The 25,628-nt window shown below is 36.2% G+C and overlaps 1 protein-coding gene across 1 annotated transcript in view; it reads right to left on the bottom strand.

Annotated features, from left to right (window-relative positions):
* Positions 1 to 25,628, bottom strand: part of MINDY2 (MINDY lysine 48 deubiquitinase 2) — a 71,774-nt gene that overhangs the window by 33,497 nt on the left and 12,649 nt on the right. The window contains exons 3-4 of the mRNA XM_073211908.1: positions 13,965 to 14,029; positions 9,647 to 9,805 (exon numbers count right to left, since the gene is read on the bottom strand). Coding sequence (XP_073068009.1) covers positions 9,647 to 9,805; positions 13,965 to 14,029 — 224 coding nt within the window. The remainder of the gene's footprint in view (positions 1 to 9,646; positions 9,806 to 13,964; positions 14,030 to 25,628) is intronic.

Here is a 25,628-nt window from a genome sequence, read left to right as displayed (position 1 = left end):
TTTTTTTTTATTTTGTTATCATTAATCTACAATTACATGAGGAACATTATTTTTAGAAGACTCCCCCGATCACCAAGTCCCCCCCACAAACACCATTAGAGTCATTGTCCATCAGCGTAGTAAGATGCTGTAGAATCACTACTTGTCTTCCCTGTGTTGCACAGCCCACCCCAAGCACCCCCCACATTATACATGCTAATCGTGATGCCCCCTTCTTTTTTCCGCACCCTTATCCCTCCCTTCCCACCCATCCTCCCCAGTCCCTTTCCCTTTGATAACTGGTAGTCCATCTTGGGTTCTGTGATTCTGCTGCTGTTTTGCTCCTTCAGTTTTTTCTTTCTTCTTATACTCCACATATGAGTGAAATCATTTGGTACTTGTCTTTCTTGCCTGCTTATTTCATTGAGCATAATACCCTCTAGCTCCATCCATGTTGTTGCAAATGGTAGGATTTGTTTTCCTCTTATGGCTGAATATTATTCCATTGTGTATATGTACCACATCTTCTTTATCCATTCATCTACTGATGGACATTTAGGTTGCTTCCATTGCTTGGCTATTGTAAATAGTGCTGTGATAAACATAGGGGGGTGCATCTGTCTTTTACAAACTGGGCTGCTGCATTCTTAGGGTAAATTCCTAGAAGTGGAATTCCTGGATCAAATGGTATTTCTATTTTGAGCATTTTGAGGAACCTCCATACTGCTTTCCACAATGGTTGAACTAATTTACATTCCCACCAGCAGTGTAGGAGGGTTCCCCTTTCTCCACAACCTCGCCAACATTTGTTGTTGTCTGTCTTTTGGATGGTGGTGATCCTTACTGGTGTGAGGTGATATCTCATTGTGGTTTTAATTTGCATTTCTCTGATGACTAGCAATACAGAGCATCTTTTCATGTGTCTGTTGGGCATCTGAATTTCTTCTTTGGAGAACTGTCTGTTCAGCTCCTCTGCCCATTTTTTAATTGGATTTTTTGCTTTTTGTTGTTTGAGGTGAGTGAGCTCTTTATATATTTTGGATGTCAACCCTTTATCGGATCTGTTATTTATGAATATATTCTCCCATACTGTAGGATGCCTTTTTGTTCTATTGGTGGTGTCCTTTGCTGCACAGAAGCTTTTCAGCTTGATATAGTCCCACTTGTTCATTTTTGCTTTTGTTTCCCTTGCCTGGGGAGATATGTTCATGAAGAAGTCGCTCATGTTTCTGTCCAAGAGATTTTTGCCTACGTTTTTTTCTAAGAGTTTTATGGTTTCATGACTTATATTCAGGTCTTTGATCTATTTCGAACTTACTTTTGTGTATGGGGTTAGACAGTAATCCAGTTTCATTCTCTTACATGTAGCTGTCCAGTTTTGCCAGCACCATCTGTTGAAGAGGCTGTTTTTTCCCCATTGTATGTCCATAGCTCCTTTATCATATATTAATTGACTATATATGTTTGGATTAATATCTGTACTCTCTATTCTGTTCCACTGGTCTGTGGCTCTGTTCTTGTGCCAGTACCAAATTGGCTTGATTACTGTGGCTTTGTAGTAGAGCTTGATGTTGGGGAGTGAGATGCCCCCCACTTTACTCTTCCTTCTCAGGACTGCTTTGGCTATTCGGGGTCTTTGGTGGTTCCATATGAATTTTAAAACTATTTGTTCCAGTTCGTTGAAGAACGTTGTTGTTATTTTGATAGGCACTGTATTGAATCTGTAGATTGCTTTAGGCAGGATGGCCATTTTGACAATATTAATTCTTCCTAGCCAAGAGCATGGAATGAGTTTCCATTTGTTAGTGTCTTCCTTAGTTTCTTTTAAGAGTGTCTTGTAGTTTTAAGGGTAAAGGTCTTTCACTTCTTGGTTAGGTTTATTCCTAGGTATTTTATTCTTTTTGATGCAATTGTGAATGGAATTGTTTTCCTGATTTCTCTTTCTGTTAGTTCATTGTTAGTGTATAGGAAAGCCACAGATTTCTGTGTGTTAATTTTGTATCCTGCAACTTTGCTGAATTCCGATATTAGTTCTAGTACTTTTGGCATGGAATCTTTAGAGTTTTTTATGTACAACATGTCATTTGCAAATAGTGACAGTTTGACTTCTTCTTTACCAATCTGGATGCCTTGTATTTCTTTGTTTTGCCTGAGTGCCATGGCTGGGACCTCCAGTACAATGTGGAGAGTGAGCATCCCTGTCTTGTTCCTGATGTTAGAGGAAAAGCTTTCAGCTTCTTGCTGTTAAGTATGATGTTGGCTGTGGGTTTATCATATATGGCCTTTATAATGTTGAGGTACTTGCCCTCTATACACATTTTGTTGAGAGTTTTTATCATGAATGGATGTTGAATTTTGTCGAATGCTTTTTCAGCATCTATGGAAGTGATCATGTGGTTTCTCTCCTTTTTGTTGATGTGGTGGATGACGTTGATGGATTTTCGATTGTTGTACTGTCCTTGCATCCCTGAGATGAATCCCACTATATCATGGTGTATGATCCTCTTGAAGTATTTTTGAATTTGGTTTGCTAATATTTTGTTGAGTATTTTTGCATCTATGTTCATCAGGGATATTGTTCTGCAATTTTCTTTTTTTGTGGTGACTTTGCCTGGTTTTGGTATTAGAGTGATGCTGGCTTCATAGAATGAGTGTGGAAGTATTCCCACCTCTTCTATTTTTTGGAAAACTTTAAGGAGAATGGGTATTATGTCTTCTCTGAACGTATGATAAAATTCAGTGGTGAATCCATCTGTCCCAGTGGTTTTGTTCTTGGGTAGTTTTTTGATTACCACTTCAATTTCATTGCTGGTAATTCGTCTGTTTAGATTTTCTGTTTCTTCCTTGGTCAGTCTTGGAAGGTTGTACTTTTCTAGGAAGTTGTCCATTTCTTCTAGGTTTTCCAGCTTGTTAGCATATAGATTTTCATAGTATTCGCTAATAATTTTTTGTATTTCTGCAGGGTCCGTCATGATTTTTCCTTTTTCGTCTCTGATTTTGTTGATGTGTGTAGATTCTCTTTTTCTTTTAATAAGTCTGGCTAGAGGCTTATCTATTTTCTTTGCTTTTATGAAGAACCAGCTCTTGGATTCAGTGATTTTTTTCTATTGTTTTATTCTTGTCAATTTCATTTATTTCTTGTCTGATCTTTATTATGTCCCTCCTTCTGCTGACTTTGGGCCTCATTTGTTATTCTTTTTCCAGTTTCAATAATTGTGAGCTTAGATAGTTCATTTGGGATTGTTCTTCCTTCTTTAAATAGGCCTGAATTACTATAAACATTCCTCTTAGAACTGCCTTCGCTGCCTCCCACAGAAGTTGGGACTTTATGTTCTCATTGTCTTGTCTCCATATATTGCTTGATCTCTGTTTTAATTTGGTCACTGATCCATTGATTATTTAGAAGCGTGTTGTTAAGCCTCCATGTGCTTGTGAGCCTTTTTGGTTTCTTTGTATAATTTATTTATAGTTTAATGCCTTTGTGGTCTGAGAAGTTGGTTGGTAGAATTTCAATCTTTTTGAATTTACTGAGGCTCTTTTTATGGCCTAGTATGTGGTCTATTCTGGAAAATGTTTCATGTGCATTTGAGGAGAATATGTATCCTGCTGCTTTTGGGTGTAGAGTTCTGTAGATGTCTGTTAAGTCCATCTGTTCTAGTGTGTTGTTCAGTGCCTCTGTGCCCTTAGTTATTTTCTGTCTGGTGGATCTGTCCTTTGGAGTGAGTGGTGTGCTGAAGTCTCCTAGAATGAATGCATTGCATTGTATTTCCTCCTTTAATTCTGTTAGTATTTGTTTCACATATGTTGGTGCTCCTGTATTGGGTGCATATATATTTATAATGGTTATATCCTCTTGTCGGACTGACCCTTGTATCATTATGCAATGTCCTTCTTTATCTCTTGTTACTTTCTTTGTTTTGAAGTCTATTTTGTCTGATACAATTACTGCAACACCTGCTTTTTTCTCCCTATTGTTTGCATGAAATATGTTTTTCCATCCTTTGACTTTTAGTCTGTGTATGTCTCTGAGTTGGAGGTTAGTCTCTTATAAGCAGCATATAGATGGGTTTTGCCTTTTTATCCATTCTGTTACTCTGTGTCATTTGATTGGTGCATTCAGTCCATTTACATTTTGGGTGATTATTGAAAGATATGTATTTATTGCCATTGCAGACTTTAGATTCGTGGTTACCAAAGGTTCAAGGATAGCTTCTTTACTATCTAGCCATCTAACTTAACTCCCTTATTAAGCTATTATAAACACGGTCTGATGATTCTTTTTTTTCTCCCTTCTTATTCCTCCTCCTCCATTCTTTATATGTTAGGTGTTTTATTCTGTACTCTTTTGTGTTTCCTTTGACTGCTTTTGTGAGTAGTTGATTGTATTTTTTGCCTTTAGTTAGCATTTGATTGGTCTGCTTTCTTTGCTGTTATTTTATTTTCTCTGGTGACATCTATTTAGACTTAGGGATGCTTCCATCTAGAGCAGTCCCTTTAAAATATCCAGTAGAGGTTGTTTGTGGGAGGCAAATGCCCTCAACTTTTGCTTGTCTTGGAATTATTTAATCCCTCCTTCATATTTAAATGATAATCATGCTGGATACAGTATTCTTGGTTCAAGGCCCTTCTGTTTCATTGCATTAAATATATCATGCCATTCTCTTCTGCCTGTAAGGTTTCTGTTGAGAAGTCTGATGATAGCCTGATGAGTTTTCCTTTGTAGGTGACCTTTTTTCTCTCTCTGACTGCCTTTAATACTCTATCCTTGTCCTTGATCTTTGCCATTTAATTATTATATGTCTTGGTGTTGTCCTCCTTGGGTCCCTTGTGTTGGGAGTTCTGTGGGTCTCCATGGTCTAAGAGACTTTTCCTCCCCCAGTTCGGGGAACTTTTCAGCTATTATTTCTTCAAGCGCATTTCCTATCCCTCTTTCTCTCTGTTCTTCTTCTTGCACTCCTATAATGTGAATATTGTTGTGTTTGGATTGGTCACACATTTCTCTTAGTATTCTTTCTTTCCTGGAGATCCTTTTATCTCTCTCTGCCTCAGCTTCTCTGTATTCTTGTTCTCTGATTTCTATTCCATTAATGGCATCTTGCACCTCATCCAGTCTGCTCTTAAGTCCTTCCAGAGATTGTTTTATTTCTGTAGTCTCCCTCCATACTTGCTCATTTGGCTCTTGCATATTTCTCTGCAGGTCCATCAGCATGGTTATGACCTTAATTTTGAATTATTTTTCAGGAAGATTGGTTAAATCTATCTCCCCAGGCCCTCTCTGGGGGGTTATCTGGGTAATTCTGGGCTGGACCAAATTCTTCTGCCTTTTCATGGTGATAGAGGTAGATGTAGGCAGGTAGCATGTGTGTCAGCTGGGAGAACAAAGTCCTTTACTGTTTGCTGGTCGCTTTGTCCTTCGCAGCTGCCTGTGTCAGTTACCCACACTCCTGGAGCAGCCTCAGGATTAATCCCCTAAGCTGCCATGGGTGGGGTCACCATCAGGGTAGCCCAGAGCCCTGCGGGGAGTGGCAGGCGCACCGGGTGTGCTCTCCTCCAAGAGCTCCGCCCCTTTGCACCTTGCCCCCATTTCTTCTGCCTGCGCCTGGCATCTGCACGCTGGCAGTGGCCTTTGGGTCTAGCCCGGGTGGTTGCGCACTAGGAGGAGATTCTGGGAAGCTGCTGGGGGTGCAGCTGCTCCTGGGCCATTCTACCACCATACAATTTTGGGCTCGTACGACTGCTCCTTGACAAGGGTGTGCGCGGTGGCTCTCAGGCTACTGGACCACTGTTTCGGGGCTGAGGTGGCCAGGGGAACTACTGGCAGGCTGCTTATTGCTGTGAGGGGCTCAGAGCTGCACTGCTGCCCAGGGATTTAGGGCGCCTGGAGTTCCCAAGGATTCCCAGCTGCTGGGCTGAGTGTGCCGGGATGATTCCGTACAGCTGTGAGGTCCCTGTCCCTTTAAGACTTTCAAAAAGCACTTGCTTTTCTTTTGTTCCAGGGGAGCTGGCTGTGGGGACCTGCTTGCAGATTTTGCTTTTCCGTTTCTCTAATATCCACCACACCCTGCACTGTGTGTCTGTGCTCCCAGTGCGGATTACTAGAGCTGGTTATTTAGCAGTCCTGGGCTTCCCCTCCCTCCCCGCTCCGACTCCTTTCCTCCAGCCAGGGAGCTGGGATGAGGGGCGCTTAGGTCCCACTGGGCCATGGCTTATATCTTACCCTCTTCATGAGATGTTGAGTTCTCGCAGATGTAGATGTAGCCTGGCTGTTGTACTGTATCCACTGGTCTCTCTTTTAGGAATAGTTGTATTTGTTGTATTTTCAAAAATATATATGGTTTTGGGAGGAGATTTCCACTGCCCTACTCATGCTGCCATCTTGGTTCCTCTTCTCCTTTTGTTTTATATGTCTCTTATAAACAGCTAATAAATAGTTTTTAATCTAGTTTCAAAATCACTGTCTTTTAACTAGAGCACTGAGTCCTATTTACACTTACTATATATTTGAGTAAACTAAATACACTAGCTTTTGTGTCCCATCAGTTCAACATTCCTTTACCTCTCCTTTCTTCTTTCTTTTTGGATTAGTTTTTCCCCTTTCTACTAGCCTAGAAATTACCCAATATGTTGTCTATTCTCTTCGTGGTTATTCTAAAAGAGCATCATCCCATAGCACATTCTGTAATAATGGAAATACTAGAAGATTTTGTTGCCCATTAAGATATCCACTAGCCACATGTGGCTACTGAGCAACTGAAATGTATCTAGTGCAACTCAGAAACTAAAATTTAATTAAATTCAAATTTAAACAGCCACACTTGGCTCTCATCTTGGAGAGAGAAGTTATAGAACTTCTATAAGTAGTTATTATAGAACTATAAGAAATAGTTCTTATTGACAATAACAAAACCCAAATTACACAAGAAGCAAAAGTGAAATGTCAGGTAATTTCCTAAAATCAATGATATAGGCCAGCCCTAAACTGAAGGTTATTTAGATAAGGGAAACCTGGGAGACCTGCAGCTACCCCTGCCATATCAAAGTCAGAAGTTAATACTCTCTCTTCTTGAACAATTTAATTTAAAAATTAAATTCCAGGCCCTTAGAATATTTTACCCTCCTCCCAACTTATGTTGTTATTTTTGTACTTGCTAATGTTCTTTTTTAAAACTCCAAAAAGTGCTATTATTTGATACAGTTAACAATTATTTATATTTATCCACATATTTATCACGCTATTTTTTCTCCATTTATTCTTCCTTCCATCTGGAACTACTTTCCTTTTTCCAAAATCCTTGTTTAGAATTTCCATGAATGATGGTCTACTGGCAGGAAACTTTCTTAATTAATTTTTAAAAATGACCTTGTTTTGCTCCATTCTTGAAAGATAATTGTTTGGGAATAAGATTATGGGTTAGCATTAGTCTTCTTGAAGCACACTGAATATATCATTTCCACTGTTCTGATGTTCCAAACTGGCTTCCCATATTGCTCTTACAGAGTTAATTATGAATTAGTAATGGAGAAATAGCTTCGCAGTGGCTGAATTCTGGTGCCCACTATCCAGACACTACTGCTATTTATTTGTAGGACACATCATCAGAATACAAAGAACTAGCCAATCTTGAGAGATACTTCATATAGACCTATGGATTTCAAACCTTTGCCTTGTTCTTTTTTCTTTTTTAACAGCAAAATCCTTCTGTCACAAAACAAGTAAAACAGATAAAAATCATAGCTTTCAGGTTCTTTCAAGAGTTTGAAAGCTACTGTGTAGACCAAAAGTATGATAAACAATTTCTGTCCTACATTAGAGTATATTTTTTTCTTTAAGTATATGAATTCAACTGTTTACTAGATAACATATAGCTACATACACAGTCAGAGGGATGATCTGAGTCCAATTTTTAAGAACTCAGGCTTAAGTACCTCAGCTTATTAAGGCCATCAGCTCATTCTCAAGAATATAGGCTACATAGGATTTTATCTGCCAGGCTTCAACATGGCTCACTTGGATATGTAAAATAAAGGACATGTTTAGACTTTGATGATATTCTCAGAGACAGAGTGCCAATGAAGATACAGACACTCTGCGTACAGTGATCTTTCATTGCCCAAAATAGCAGTTGCTATTACCAATGTACAGGGAAGAAGAAACACTGCCAAATCCTTGCTACTGTGGCCTCTCTTTTCCCAAATTAATGCACATATGCTTCATTCCATGAGTCAATATTTACTGAGGACCTATTATGCACCAGGCACTACTCTAAACAATGAGAAATAAGAGCCCAACACTCATAAAACATATATTTTAGGGAGAGATGACAGTCAATCAAGTAAAGAAATAAACAATAATTCCAGAGAATGATAAGCAATTAAGAAAAAAAACGGTCATGGGAGAGGAAATGACTGGGGAAAAGGTGGGTGACTAATTTCAGTAAATCGGCTGGGTGGGTGCAGGGAGAGGCCTCTCTAATGGGGTGATGTTGACCTAAGACCTAAATAATGAGGAACCAGAAATGTGAAGATCTGGGAGAATAATGTGATAGGGTAGTACAACAGTGTTCCACAGTGAGCAATCAGCTAGTATAAAAACCTGACATGTCTGAAGAACAGGAAGGCAATTAGTGTTGTTGGAGGATAGTAAAAGAGCAGGAGAATTATATAAGGTGAAGCTGGACAGAGTGTAGATCATGCAGCATGCCACAAAGACTCTAATAAGGATTTTGTATCTTATTTTGGTTACATCAGAGGCTTTTCATGAAAGACAGAGGGCACAGGGATAATGAGGAGGATTTATTTTATAAAGATCCCTCTGAGTGCCAAGACAATTCAGTGGGGGAGAGAAAAATCTTTTGATGAAATGGTACTAGGACAACTGTATATCCACATACAAAATAAAGTTGGAACCCTTTCTCAAACCACATACAAAAATCAACTTAAAATGGATTATATTCCTAAATGTAAGTACTAAAATTATAAAACTCTTAGAAGATGATGTAGGAGTAAATCTTTGTAACTTAGGATTAGGCAAAGCCTTCTTAGGTAGGGCACCAAAAGCAAAAGCAACAAAAGAAAAAACAGATAAACTGGACTCCATCAATATTAGAAACTTTTGTGCTTCAAAGGATACCATGAAGAAGGTGAAAAGGCAACCCACAGAATGGGAGATAATATTTGCAAGTCATATATCTGACAAGTGATTTATACCTTGAATATATAAAGAACTCAATGCAACTCAGTTAAGAAAAAGGCAAATAGCCCAATTAAAAATGGGCAAGGGATCTATAGACATTTCTCCCAAGAAGATATACAAATGGCCAAAAAACACATTAAAAGATGCTCAATATCAGTTATCAGAGAAATGCAAACAAATTCACAGTGAGATACAACTTTCCACCTACTAGGATCACTATAATAAAAAAGACAGATAATAACAAGTGTTGGTGAAGATGTGGCTCAACTTTGTAGTTGGCCTCTAACTCTTCAAGTTATAGTCAAAAGTCTTGGGCAATTTAGAAGTTTCAGGGACTGTGCCCTTAACCTCACAAGTTGGCTAATTCCAGGTAAAAGCACAAAAATATGTTTCAGAATATAAACCTAGATTAATTTGAAAATTAATACATTTTTACTACATTTATGTTTATATAATTTAAAATTTTCTACTTACCTGTGGATCCACTAACCACCCATGGTACAAAGGAATATCAAGAAGATCAAATACTATGCATTCTGGTGTATACTCAAACACTCGAACCCCAGTGAATTTTACATTTACATCCAAGCCTGTCTGTAGTTTGTGCAAGACTGCCATAGCATCACTCATATTCTGAAAATAGAAAGGGAAAGGAGAAAGATGAGAAAAATCAAATAACAAAACAGGTATTTAAATGCAGGCATATTTACTTCTGATTTTACATTTTATCTAATTTATTCACCCCTTCAACCAATTTTTGTTATTAAGTACCTATTATATGCCAGGCACTGATCTGAGTTCTTTAAATATAATAGTGAATAAGCAAATTTCCTTATCTCATACAACTAATATTGCACTATGAGAGACAAACACATAAACACATAATAAAATGTCAAGTATTAGTAAGAAAAATGGAGCAAGGTAAGAAGGTACAGAGTGACAGGAGAGAAGGACCTATTTCTGACCAGGAAGACTAAAATCAAGTTTCTAGTAAAGAGGAAGGCCTCTCTCACTTCTCAGTATACCTCCAAAAGAATTGGAAGCAGCATCCTGAAGAGTGATTTGCACACCTGTGATCACAGCAGCATTATTCACAATAGCCAAGAAGTGGAAGCTGCCCAAATGTCCATTGACAGGTGAATGGATAAAGAAATTAGGATATATAAATACAATGGAATATTATTCAGCCTTAAAAAAGCAGAAAATTCTATTAAATGGTACAACATGGATAAAACTTGAAGATGTTATGCTCTGAAATATGCCATGGCAAAAAGATAAATACTGTATCATTCTACTTTCATGAGGTATCTATAGAGCAGTCAAAATCATGGAAACAGAAAATAGAACGGTAGTTGTCAGGAGCTGGGAAACTGTTCAATGGGTATAGAGTTTCAGTTTTAGAAGATGAAAATGTTCTAGAGATCTTTAAACAATAATGTGACTACAGTTAACATAATTGCACTATACAGTTAAAAATGGTTAAGAGTAAATTTTATGTTTTTAATGACAGTTAAAAAAAAGACAAAGAAACGCACTTATCAAGTTGTGAAAAGTCATGGAGGAAATTTAAATGTATATTACTAAGTGAAATGGCTGTATACTGTATGATTCCAAGTGACATTGTGGGAAAGGCAAACAATGGAAGACAGTAAAATGATCAATGGTAGCCAGGGGTTAGGAGATGGGAGGGGTGTACAGGCAGAGCACAAAGGATTTCTAGGGCAGTGAGCCTATTTTGTATGATACTATAATGGTAGATACATATCCTTATACATTTGTCAAAACCTATAGAACATATAACACCAAGAGTGAGTCATAATGTTTATTATGGACTTTGGGTGATAATTATGTGTCAATGTGGGTTCACAAATTATAACATGTATCACTTTGGCACTGAATATTGGTAGTACGGTGAGGGGGAACTCTATTTTCTACACAATTTTCTGTGAATGTAAACTGCTTTCAAAAAAAGGGTGTGTGGTGGTGGAGTTGGGGGAGGCCTCTTTAAATGTAATACTTAAATAGCAACCAAAGCAAAATACTGAATCTTGGGGAAAAAAGCATTCCAGACAAAATTATTTGTTTTCAGCCGGTACAGTCTCTGAGAATGGAATTTTATAAGTTATTTCATAAAACAGAACTTTGTTCTTACGACCCAAATTTCTCTTTTCTGGATTTCAGGGAGTCCCTAGTTATAATATGAAAGGATTTCATATTCACTCTTTCCGCTATTTGCCATCCAGTAGGTATAGCCTACTCCTATTTTGTATCTCCAGTATGTAGGACAGAGCAAAACTTAGTACAAATCAGTCTGGACACTGGTGCAAAAACTGTGATGCATAAATTAGTTCAGTACTGTGTCCATGTAACAGCAAGGAATCCAAAATAACTAGAACAAATTAATGAAGTAGAAAGTGGTGACAGATGAAGTCTGAGAAAAAGAGACTGGATCACAATGATTTGTTTGCAAAATTATGGAAGTCATTCTGCCTACATCAGTTTTCTCAATAAGTATGGTCATATAAGTCTGGAATGAAGACTATTCTAAAACATGTTTTTCTAAACATTTTAATTTAATACATTAAATATGGGCATACTTATAGAGGATATATTTGATGGAACAAATAAAAGCCAATATATAAAATTTAATAAAATTTTACTGAATCTATTTTTAATCAGATACTGTGCTACATACTGAAGATACAAAATAAGAGTAGACTATAGCCTACTGGAGGGCTAATAGTGGAAAGGGTGAATATGGAATCTTATGTTATAACTAGGAACTCTCTCTGAAATCTGAAAAAGACAAATTTAGGTCATAAGAACAAGGTTTTGTTTTACCAACTAACTTACAGAATTCCATTCTAAGAGACTATACAGACTGAAAACAGAAACTATCCAAATGTTTTACATTTATGAATGGAGACTTTATAAGAGAATAACACTATTATATAGTCTTTGGCTTTCATCACTTCTTCCTAATAACTATGTTTCCTCCAAAACAATGTATTTCTCAATCTTTCCAAAAGTTGAACCCATGAAAACAAACCAGCTCACATTTTTTTATATTTACAAATATATTTGCAATCATTTAAAAGCCCATCATAAACACAAAAATGTACACACATAGTGTTTTCAGGTAATCTATCATTAAGCAAAAGGAAAACATATGCTCTTTGTTTTCATTGTAATTTCTAGTAAAGCGATTTTAACTAGGAAGATTGCAGCTCTGCATTGGTCTTTCTAAAATTTAGGCTTGAATGAATATTTCTGCTCACATAAGACTATACAAAAAAGAACACTATTAACATGGCACATATGGAACATTAAACAAGCTTAGACTCAGCCACAGCAGCTTAGTATATACTATTCTCAAAATTAATGTGCTTTAATCATAGTATTTCATAGTTTTAGAACTTACTTTAAAGGCAGGGTAGTTTTTATCTGACATGTTTATAAGAAATGCAAGCAGTTTTTAGATACTGTTTGCTTCAACTATGAAACAAAACTGTACTTATAACATATGTATCACTTTGGTACTGGATATTGGTAGTACAGGGCTGTATCTAGTATCTGGATCACTTTAATGAAAGTGTATTCTCAGACTGCAAGATGGACTTGAAACAAACAAAATGCTGGTGTCATTTGTAAACACTCATCAATCAAGATTTTCTCAGGACCGTACAACAGAAATAAATTTGAGACTGATATGAAACTGCAACTATCACCCAGAATTCTTAATTTTAAGTATTTGTATTAATCAAAATAGCCTCACTGATTTAAATAACATATAAATTTGATAAATGATATAAATTGATTATCACTTTATACTTATAAAATATAATTTACAGATTTTATATATTAGAGGTTAGCATAAGATTTCATTTGAAACAGGTTTCTACTGTGAAAAATGTTTGGAAATCATTGCTTTAAGCTAAAAATTCCAATAGAATTTAAATGATTTATCATAACAATTTGGCTTAGCTATAGATTTCCTATTATTCAGTGATGCAATGTAACATGTTGGCTTTTTTATTCTATTAGGACTAGATCATTAAAACACTAAAGCCCAAGAAATTTTGCTATACTGAGTTTTGCCTCCTTTTTGCCAATTTGATACTGGTGAAAGTATGTAAAAAAGGTTGCTTTGAAAGTAAATACAAAGATTCCAATGATGTCTATTTCTTCTCTAATACTTCCTTCCACTGTAAGAACCTGATTCCTTCTTGCCTTCTATTGGCAAACAAAGGAAAAATATAGAAGAAAATGAAGTTCTGTTTGCTTTCTTCCATCTCCAAGAGTTTCAGGCATAGTGACCCCTCCTATGTTACAGAACAGAATCCCTAAAGACTTGTCAAGAAATGAGGACACACTGAAACTACAAAACAGCATATTTTGTCCTAATGACATATCCCAGACATCATTTGCTCACATTTCTATTAAATATAAATTTTAAATATAAACAAAGTGAGGAGAGATGACTCAGTAACAAATTCACTTGAAAGTCAATTTTTTAAGGAAAATACCAGGTTACCATTATATATAGTCCTATAGAATGGTATCTATGGTTCATTCTATGTAGCATATATGTTCACATAAAAAAACAGAGATTGGCAAAGTATAGCTGTGGGCCAAATCTGGCTCTGAGTTATGAATTGTTTTTACATTTTTAAAGGGTTGTGAAACAAAAGAAAACAAAGACTATGCCTACAAAGCCACTGACAGAAACCAATGAATATATCCATAAATTAAAAATTACATATTTTAATATAACAAAAATTGTGTCTATTACCTGTTCATAGTTTAAACGTTGAATTTCTGAAATTTCTTTTGGCTTTGCATCAAGCATATAATCTCCTGTAAAGAGAAGTTGTGAAGTTACCCTTTTAAAATATTACTTTTTTTACTGTTTATAAAGGTAACAGATTTTAATTATAAATTATAGAAATAGGTGACATAAAATTGACCATACATTTCTATTTCAACTGATCCCCATTTGTATTCAGAAAAAATCCATGTTAACTATTTGCTACAGTCTCACATATTTTTTTAATGTATAAAATTCTTTTGAGCTTTTTCTTCCACCTTGAGCGTCTTTCATGTCACCACAATAAAGCTCTAAAAAGGTTGTACCTAGTTCATTGCTATCAACAATGTAACAACTATTACCCCATTACTTTTCTAAGAATGGGTGTTATCAGTCTTCTAAATATTTGCCATCCTGTGAAGTAAACACAATTGTTTTGCATTAAAAAATTTGATGTTTTATACATGTATTATTTGGTATCACCTTTTTAATATGACTATTAGTATATGTGCCAGCTTTTATATATATGTAGCACCATTTTAATATATGCAGTATCTTTTTATCTATGTTTTGCCTCTTACTTTCCAAGAATGGGTGTTATCAGCCTTCTAAATATTTGCCACTCTGGGAAGTAAACAAAATTGTTTTTGCATTTAAAAAATTGATGTCTTTTATATATGTATTTTTATTTTCTATCACCTTTTTAATATATGTATGACTTTTAGCATATATGCCACCTTTTAAATATTTATAGCACCATTTTAATATATACCTCTTTATATTTTGCCTTTAAATTATGTATTATATATATATTTCTTTGCTTGTCTATATAAGTATCATTTTTTCCTGCTGAGTTATAAGAGCTCTTTTACAATTAGAGGAATTAGAACATTTCCTGTTATATGTGGTAATTTTTCTTCCCCTCATATTGGCTTCTGACTTTATGGTGATCCTTTTATGTCTATTTTTTTGCCATATGGTAATATTTGCTTTTATGGTTTAATTTTATTATTTTTTCCTCTTCACCTATTTCACCCATCTCCCACACCACCTTCCCCGCTAGGGCAACCACCCATCTGTTTTCTGTTTATGAGTCTAAGAAACATTTAATTTTAATATAGTCAAATTCTTCCATTATAGCTATTGAGTTGGATGTCATGTTCAGAAAGATCTTCACCTCTTAAGAGTTCTTAAGAGTTAACAGAAATTCCTACAAACATTCACATATGTTTTCTTCATGCGATTTTGTTTGCCTTTTAACATTTAAATCTTTAATTTGTCTGGAAATTATTATGATACAAACAGTGATATATGGAACCAACTTCTTAGCCTCCCAAATTGCTAGCATGATTAAATTTTTTTAAATATATATTTTGTTTTCTAATAAAAAATAAACTGCTAAAGACTGCATCTGGTATTCTCTTAAGCTTTCTGATCCTGATAACAAAAGAATTTCTATGAACATCAAAATCTTATTTGTGCTTTTAATCAGAACTTTAAGATAGTATAATTTAACTCACAATGATTTTATTCTGCATAGGTAGAATAACTCCAAAAGCACTAAATTAATGAATTCAGACAAATATAAACAAGTCCATTTAACAATATATTTCAGTCCTTACTATACATGGCACATTAATTTATACGCTGAGGTTTTGAAACAGCATTTAACTGAAAACAATGCTTTTAGTAAATTCTATACATTATTTTTTCAAATAATTGAGAACATCACTGCTATACTTATACCCAATATTTATTTCACTTATGACTAACACTTTAGTGGAGTGAGGATGCAAAACATTATATAATTCAATGTTAAAGGACCCTGGATATGCTATCACAGATTAAATCTTAGTTGCTAAGTATACAGTAGTTATTAGGAAAGACTCAGATAAGCAACTCCACTTTTCCTGAAGTTCGGGAAGATCTCTGGATAAGAAAAGAATAGCCTGGCTAAGGTAGGCAGCCTCTTAAAGAATCTCAATGATCCCCATCTCCTGCTATTCACACCTTTGTATAATCTTCCCTTGAGTGTGGACTGGACTTACTGACTCATTTCCAGTGATTAAGAAATTAGAATATAAAATATTATGGCTTTCATCATGGTGCTCTCTCACTTGCTTACTCTGAGGCAAGCCAGTTGCCATGTTCTGAGCTGTCTTAAGGAGATGCCTGAATGGCAAAGGAGGAATTTGGTTACTGTCTGCAAAGAACTAAGGACCTCAGTCCCACAGCCTGTGAAGAACTGGATTCTGCCAACAACCATGTGAGTAAGGATGGAAACAGAATCTCCTGGGTTGGGCCTGGAGATGAGACGTCAGCCCTCGATAGTACCCTCATGAGATACCTTGAGCCAGAGTCACTCAGCTAAGCCATGCCCAGCTTCTAACCTACATATGCTGTGAGATAATATAAGTTCATTGTTTTAAACCACTAAATTTTGCGATGATGTTATGCAGCAATAGATATCTATCTTCTTAGGAAAATCTGTAATAGAAGAATCAGGTATTTTTAAAAGGCTGAATTTTAGTTTCTAAGGGGGTACTTTAAGTTTCAGATATCTAAATAAGCCATCTCTTAAGAGTGAAATTTTATCTAGCTTTTCTAACCTTCAGATCTGAAATTGGTCAACAATACTATTTCAATCCAAAAGTATTTATTGAGAGTCTATTAAATGTTTAGTAATGTATTAAAACAAATAATAGGAAATGAATGTTTCTTTTAAAAGACGAGTAATTTGGCTGGGCAAAAAACATACAGGAAACAGAATAGGGTAAGGATAAAGCATAACATAGTTTAAAATGTAATAAATGCCTTAATGCCTTAATTACCAAATGATTTTGAAGAGATCGATAAAGCCTGTAGCACTTAGAAATACCTTTGGAAGGGGTAATATCTAAACTGGATTCAGAAAAATGGGCAGAACTTGGTAAGTTAGTGAGGAAAAAGCATTCCTTGAAAGAGAAAGAATGATAGAGAAATCACATACAAAAAACATCACACTGTATGGACAGCAAATGGAAAGGTCATACATAGGACTTCTATTGTAGAGTGTTGGGAAATACGTCTGGGCAAGTATACTTTGGTCAGATGATACACTGTCATAAGCAGTAAGTTAACAAGTTTGTCTGTGAAAAATTACAAGGGATTTTTATGTTTTATGTTTTTAAGTAGACAAGTGAAGAATGAAATAGATGCTTTAGGAAGATAATACTGGTAAGTAGGCTAATTTGGAGGGGAGAGGAAACTACAGAGTTTGCAATAAGTCATGTTGTGAAATATCAGTATACAAGGAGAGGAAGGAACTTCAGAGAAAGAATCCATAAGACTTTGCTACTAATGGGATATTCCAGTCAAACAGAAATAAAGAAATAAAAACCTGACAGCTACATTAGGTCAAAAAATCAAAGAGAGTGTTTGGTAGTAGTTAGCTATCCCAGGTGAGCATCTGGAGAAGAGATACAGTTAAACCTGAGCAAAATTAAAATGCTTCAACACTGACCTCCCTATGTAGTATTTACACTCAAGATATAAATTACCTTTTTTAAAGTCAAACACCACCACCTTTCCAAAAATTTTTTTCCTCACTATTATACTATGTTAGTCTCATCATCATTATACAAACTAGTTTGAATGATTAAAGTCACAGTATACATTCCAGTTTGTGTTGTATTTTTACATTAACTTCCTATTCATTTTCTGTCTTTCACCTACACTTTTACCCCACTTGATTTTATTAGAACTCTTAGCACTTCTGAGGTGTTTCTAGTTTGCCATGTTCCTTTCTCTATGCCAAAACCTTCCAACAAATCGTGTCCATGTTTGGCTCTGCTTTAATACTCTAATAACAAATTTCTAAATTGCAATACATTCCTCTTCTGACCTTTGCCAATTAAAATTTCCATTCCCTTCTGGCTCTCAGCTAGGTACTAGGAAAGCAATTAATGATTTTTCTTACAGTCTTTCTACTAGTGTTTGCTTATTAACTCAAAAGCATCTCTGGTTCCTCCAGAGAACTGGAGTAACTTCAAGAGGAGAAAATCTGAGTAGCTTGGAAAATTAAGTGATTTGTTCTGGAAGGACTGGCACTGAATAAAGTTTACTTTTGGTGAGGCAGTCTTCAGAATTTCTTTTTTCACATCACTCTTGCTTACTTCTCCCCCACCTTCCATTAGGATCATATTACTTTTATGCTGCTCCTAGTAGCTCTATCTCCTCACCTAGTACTTCCAAAGTTCTTCAGCTACCTCAAATCTAGATATTTCTTCAATTTTTCTTTATCCCTTTTAAAATTCTCCACTTCCATTGGAGGAAAATTCTCCAATGCTTCCTCAGGGCTTCGGCAGCTAACAGATGAACTTATTATACCAAGATGTGCTAATCATTTTTTTCCCCAAGAAAAATACAATGTTAACATTTTCACAGTACAGTACACTTATGCAGCCACACTGACTTCATTGTTGACACTCCCAAATAACTTGCCTATGGTACATGCTTAGTAAATATTTGCTGGATAAGAAAAAGAAAAAGAAAAAGACAAATAGTGGAAATTTCAAATATTACATGAAAAACACTTCTGAGTGGTGGAGAGGGAGGAAGAACATACTTTTTAGTCTATGAGCCTTTCAGCAGTCTTCAAATCATGTAAGAAGGGGCCCAGATGGAGACAAAACATTATTTAACCTCTCTGAGCTTTGGTTTCCTCATTTGTAAAATAAGAGGCATTACAATTTGTGATGCTTTTATTTGCACTCCAATCTTACCCTTTTGAACTATTATTCCACACTTCACCCTCTGGCTCTGCTAATAGTTACACGAACTAACAGCTAAAGAGTTCATTTGTCTCGGAGGGTAGGCAGATCAAGGCAAGCAGAGTGGGAAGGAGGTTAGGTAAATGGCATCAACCTATGATAGCACAGAGAGCAGAGCCAGAATGAAGTTAGAAGCTGTGGGGTGGCAGCACAGTTTAGGTTAACACTGTCCAATAGAAAAATAAAACAAGCCACAAATGCAAGCCCATATGTAACTTTAAATTTTCTAGTAGCCACATTAAAGAAAGTAAAAAGAAAAAAATGAAATTAATTTAAAAGTTTATTTTATTTAGCCCAGTATATTAAAAATATTATCATTTCATGTGGGATTCACATATAAATCAAGTATGAAAATCAAACGAATATTCATATTTGACCTTATTGTTTATAGTTCATAATGCGTGATCAAAATTGAAAGTTTCTGTGATGACTGTCCTTGTACTATTCACCATGTAAGAACTTATTCACTATGTAAGAATTTGTTCACCATGTAAGAACTTGTTCGTTATGCTTCAGAAGATTGGAGACTGTTGGGAATTAGGCTTGGGGTTGATTAAAGATTGTGCATTGAATCCCCTATACAGAATTTTATTGTTGTTAACAACCATTTGATCAATAAATATGAGAGATGCCCTCTCAAACAAAAAAAATTTATAAAATTATAATTTCAACATAAAAAAATTACTGATATTTTAAGTTCTCTTTTTTGCACTAAGTCTTTCAAATCCACTGTATAATTTACACTTACAGAATATCTCAAGTCACACCGGCAACATTTCAAGTACTCAATAGCCACATTGGCCAGTGGCTACTATATAGGACAGTGCCAGTTTAGGTGATTATGGTCATGACCTGAGAAGAAAGAAAGCAGAGCACACCAGTAAGGATGGCCACCATCCAAAAGACAAACAACAACTAATGTTGGCGAGGTTGTGGAGAAAGGGGAACCCTCCTACACTGCTGGTGGGAATGTAAATTAGTTCAACCATTGTGGAAAGCAGTATGGAGGTTCCTCAAAATAGAAATACCATTTGACCCAGGAATTCCACTTCTAGGAATTTATCCTAAGAATGCAGCACTCCAGTTTGAAAAAGACAGATACACCCCTATGTTTATCGCTGCACTATTTACAATAGCCAAGATATGGAAGCAACCTAAATGTCCATCAGTAGATGAATGGATAAAGAAGATGTGGTACATATACACAATAGAATATTACTCAGCTATAAGAAAAAAACAGATTCTACCATTTGCAACAACATGGATGGAGCTAAAAGGTATTATGCTTAGTGAAATAAGCCAGGTGGAGAAAGACAAGTACCAAATGATTTCACTCATATGTGGAGTATAAGAACAAAGGAAAACTGAAGGAACAAAACAACAGCAGAATCACAGAACCCAAGAATGGACTAACAGTTACCAAAGGGAAAGGGACTGGGGAGGATGGGTGGGAAGGGAGGGACAAAGGTGGGGAAAAAGAAAGGGGGCATTACGATTAGCATGTATAGTGTGGCAGGGGGACGGGGAGGGCTGTGCAACACAGAGAAGGCAAGTAGTAAATTTACAGCATCTTACTACGTTGATGGACAGTGACTGTGAAGGGGTATGTGAGGAGGACTTGGTGAAGGGGGGAGCCTAGTAAACATAATGTCCTTCATGTAATTGTAGATTAATGACACCAAAATAAATAAATAAATAGATAAATAGATAAATAAATAAATAAATAAAAGAAAGCAGAGCAGACAGTGGTTGGATACAGAAGAAATGGACAGGAAACAGGGCTCAGAAATACTTGTTCTCATCACTTAAATTATATATATATTAGGCATTCATATATCTGTTGATATTTGGCTATATCTGAACTACTGTTACTATTTCCTAATTGGTCTCAACCAAACCATCTTAAAAACTATATTTAACATGTTATTTACTCCACTTAAGAAACTAAAATAGATTAAATGGCCTAATAGTAAACCCAAACTCCTCTGCCTGGCTCCCAGGACTCTTCAGTTTAGCTGCAACCTACCTAATCCAGTCTCCATTCCTGTTACTATACAAAATGCAGACTTCCAACTACAGTCTAATTGTACTCATTCATCAGTCCTCCAAATATGCCTTACATATTTCACCTGTGCTTGAGCTTAAAATAGTTTCCATCTAGCCCTGTAACATTCTTTCTTTACAAGGGTCTAGATTCAAACTATACTTTAAAACCCACAAGTCACATGTTTTCCATTAAGCCTTTTCCTACTCCTCATCCACTTCCCATACCCATCTGCAGCCAAATTTCTTAAAAGTTATTTGCACTTGAGGTCTCCACTTAACTCACCTCTTAGATGCTCTTCATCTCACTACTCCATTTCCATCCCTTCAGTGTAGTGATACTGTTTCTGTGAAGGTCACAATAACTTCCATGTTGCCAAATTATGTGAAGAGTATTCTTTAGTGTTTAGTAGAGAATACTGGTTTTACCACATGATCCTCTCCTGGCTTTTCTGTCTTATTGGCTGCTCCTTCCCTTATGTCTCTGTACTCTTCCCTATGCATTTCAGCAGGGTTCTGATACTGCCCCCAAAATATAATGGTTTGTGGCCTTCAAAGGGCCACAGTACATGAAGAAACATACAGTGTCTATCTATGGTACTGAAATTTCCCAGAGTGGGTGGTATGAACAAAAATGTCTACAAAGCTCCTTAAGGGGGCAATAATGAAAAAAAGGTTGAGAAACACTGTTCTGTCCAATCTCTGCTAGGAAATCTCTGCCCAATTTCATACTGGGAAACTTCAAGGAACAACCCTGGACCCTCTTCTCTCTTTCTTTTTTTTTGGACAAGAAGTAGGATTTACTAGTGGGCATGAGTAAGTAAGAGGCAGCTCCGAGGAGTTCATAAGAGCAGGGCCCATCATTTGTCCCAGGTGCCACAATTAGGGATGTATTTGATCCCCATTCCCACAGCCGTCTGGGATGAATAGTTTTCAGCCACCATGTCTTCAAATCCACCTGCATTAAACTTAGTAAAGCCCCATGTCTTAGAGATGTGGACTTTCCGGTGGTCAGGGAACTTAATTTGGCCCTGCGTAGGGCGTCAATCACATGATCCTTGTTCTGCAGCTTGGTGTGGATATACCTGATGACCTGGCCAATGTGGACCTTGGGACTTTCCAAAGGCACACTGCATACAGTCCCAGCACAAGACATCTTGTTGATGTGGATGGTGTGAAAGGGGTGGGGCTTCATTCCAATGTCAAAGCCATCTTTGCCACAGCTTTTTACCATGTACTTGTGGGCATCAATATGGGCAGCCTCCAGGGATTCAGAGGAGAGTTGCTCATATTCATCTGGCATCACGTGGCCAGAGTGGGAACTCGTCCACTTGTGCCTCCACCCTGGTCAAAGATGCAGATGTTGAACAGGGACCCCTCAGAAAAGTGAACTTTGGTATAGCTTGTTCTTACTATATTGGTAACACAAAGCTGGCCATACCAGGATCTTCAGTGGCACACAAAAGGCAAAGAGCTCTTCTCTTTTCATACTCTTTCTCTTAATGATCTCAACAATTTCCACAGATTTAAATACCATTTTTATACTGATGACTCTCAAATTCTTACCTTAAATTTCAGTGTCCTCTAGAACTCATGGTCTCTCATCAACAAAAACTTCCAAGTATTTTCTTCTCTTAATGTTCCTGTCACCTTCTCACCTAAATAAAATTTGTTTCTGCATTGATGATGTTGCAGCCCTCTCAAGTGATAGCTCTTTTCTTTACTTCTTTACCTGTGAGCTTGGAGGTGGAACAGATATCTACTTGCTCCTTATTGTTATTCCCTCTTCCTCTCCTCCCTAAAACTCCTCAGTTTTATTATTTATTTGTTTATTTATATTACCATTATATTTTATTGAAGTATAGTTGGCATACATTATATTGGCTTCATATATACAACATAGTGATTCAATGGCTAACTGTATTTTTAAATGCTTACCCCAACCAGTGTAGTCAACAAAGAATGACATTATATAATTATTGACTATATTCTCTATGCTGTGCTTTCATCCATGTCTCTAACTTATATTATGATTGGGATTTGTGCCTCTTTATCCCCTTAGCCTATTTCACCCACTGACTCTACCCCTCTAAGTAACCACCAGTCACTTCTCAGTGTCTATGGGTCTATTTTTGTTTTGTTTAATTTTTTTAGATTCCATATATAAGTGAAATCATATGGTATTTGTCTTTCTCTGCCTTGCTTATTTCACTCAACACAGTATCCTCTAGGTCAACCCATGTTGTTGCAAATGGCATGATTTCTTTCCTTTTTATAATTAAATATTCCATTGTATATATGTGTCACATCTTCTTTATTCATTTACTGATAGGCACTTTGATTGCTTCCATATCTTGGTTACTGTAAATAGTATAGCAATAAACATAGGTGTGCATATATCTTTTTCAATCAGTGATTTTTGTTTCCTTCGGGTATATGCCCAGAAGTGGAATTATTGGGTATTTCTACTTTTAGTTTTTTGAGGAACCTCCATACTGCATGTCATAGTGGCTGCACCAATTTACATTCCCACCAACAGTACAGGAGGGCTCCCTTTTCTCCATATCCTCACCAACACTTGTTTGTTCTTGTCTTTGGGTAGTAAGCATTTTCACTTGTGCAAGGTTTTGTGGATTTGATTAGCATTCCCCTGATGACTAGTGATGTTGAACATCTTTTCATGTGCCTGTTGGCCATATTACCAAGCTTCCCCACCCCACCCCACTGCAATCACTGTCCATCAGCGTAGTAAGATACTATAGAGTCACTACTTGTCTTCTCCGACCTGCACCTATTTTTAATACATTCTGTCTTCCCCTCTATTGCTATGGATGAACTATCTGTACTAATACTTCTATTTCATACTTTGTCAAAAGTACTCTTCCTTTCTTCTAACTTTATCTTTTTAAAAACAGTTTTATTGAGAAACAATTCACATACTATACAATTAACCCATTTAAAGTATACAACTCAATGTTATATTAACAGGATTGTGCAATTATCATCACAATCTATTTAGAACATTTTGTCTCCCCTAAAAGAAACCTTGTATCCATAAGCTGTCAATCCCTATTTCCCCTTAATTCCCCCTACCTCTTCCTCCTTCCTGAGCAACCACTAATTTACTTTCTCTTTCTGTATAATTGCCTATTCTGGACATTTCATATAAATGGGATAAAACTATAGTCTTTTGTAACTTGGCTGCTTTGACTTTACATAAGGTCTTTAAGATTTATCCATATTTATAACATGTATTAGTATTCTCTTTATGGCTGAATAATATTTTATTGTTGGATATGCCACATTTTGTTTGTCCACTCATAAGTTAATGGACATATGGGTTGTTTCCATAAATAAACTTAAATCAAGTAAACTTTAATATTCAGTTCCTTAGTCACACTGGTTACACTCTAAGAGCTCAAAAGCCACATGTGCCTAGTGGCTACTAATTGGGACAGCACAGATACAGGATGTTTTCATCATCACAGAATGTTTATTACACAGTGCTGATCTAGACCTCTCCTCTGAACTCTAGATTTATATATCCAACAGCCTTCCTGATAGTTCCACTTAGGTGTGAATAAACATTTCAAAACCAACACCCTGATATTACTCCCTGAACATGTTCCTCACATTTTTTCCTGTTTAGTTGATGCTAACTCCATCTTCCCAGTTGTTTAAGCCACAAACCATGGGGCGATCCTTTGTGGTGACCCCACTCTCACTTTTATCCTACATTTAACTGACCAGCAAATTCTGCCAACTTGGATTCAGAAGCTGACGACATTCTACAATCTCCACTTCTTCAACACTGTTTAAAGCCACCACTATCTTCAACCAGTTGTAATAGTTCCCAAACTGACAGCCCTGCATTGGTAATTACCCACCTAAGTTCTATTTTCAATATAACCACCAGAATTCTTGTTAAAGTCAAATCATGTCAGTCCTCTGCTTAAAACCCTCTAATGGCTTCCCAGCTCATTTACAGCAAAAGTCAAAGTTGCTATAACAGCCTATAGGGCCCTATATGATCTGGCCCCATTACCCCTCCCACCACCACCTCCCCTTCACACACACCTTGGCAGTCCTACTGCCTATTCCTCAAAAGCACCAAGCATATTTCAGCCTTCCCCATAAAATATAATTTAGAAATCACAAAGTTTAAGAATCACTAAGCTAGGCTAAAAGTGTTATAAGCAGAAATTCTATTTCCATATATTTAGGTGTTTACAGTAATCTACGTATAACTAGTGCATGGGATTAAATGGTATTAGTTACATAAAGAAAAGGTCTTCCAAAAGCTGTAATCTCAATTACTTTACTAATACTACATCTCAAAAAAGTCAGTTATTAGCTACTTATCTGGAATTCCATAAACAAACTAATTGGCTGACAAGATTTTTTAAAATAAAAATTTAATTACTAAAAAAACTTTAAGAAAATGGATTAGGATTTCCTATTTGGTAATAACTTAAGTATATAAATCCTTATTTGCTAAACTTAAAAAGACCTCAGTGTGCTATACAACTACCTGTTCTGTAAACAAGTTCTACTCTAGCTGGTCTGCAAACTCTGTATTATTGGTTTGATTTGAAATAATAAGCTGGCATAAAAATGTAATTAAATACACTTCTTCCCTCATCGAGAAATTTTGCTAGGAAAAAATTTCAGAAGAACTTAACAGTGTGTTTACTAATGTAAATGTTTTAGGTACAAGCCCCTATCTCACTATAACTGGTAACTAACATTTCACAGGCTGGCATAGGTCCATACATCAAACTTTGGATAGCACTGC

The sequence above is a fragment of the Manis javanica genome, chromosome 8 (genome assembly GCF_040802235.1).
Source record: "Manis javanica isolate MJ-LG chromosome 8, MJ_LKY, whole genome shotgun sequence".
NCBI lineage: Eukaryota > Metazoa > Chordata > Mammalia > Pholidota > Manidae > Manis > Manis javanica.
The sequence above is the reverse complement of the archived record's forward strand: the minus strand, read 5'-3'. Positions and strand labels throughout refer to the sequence as shown.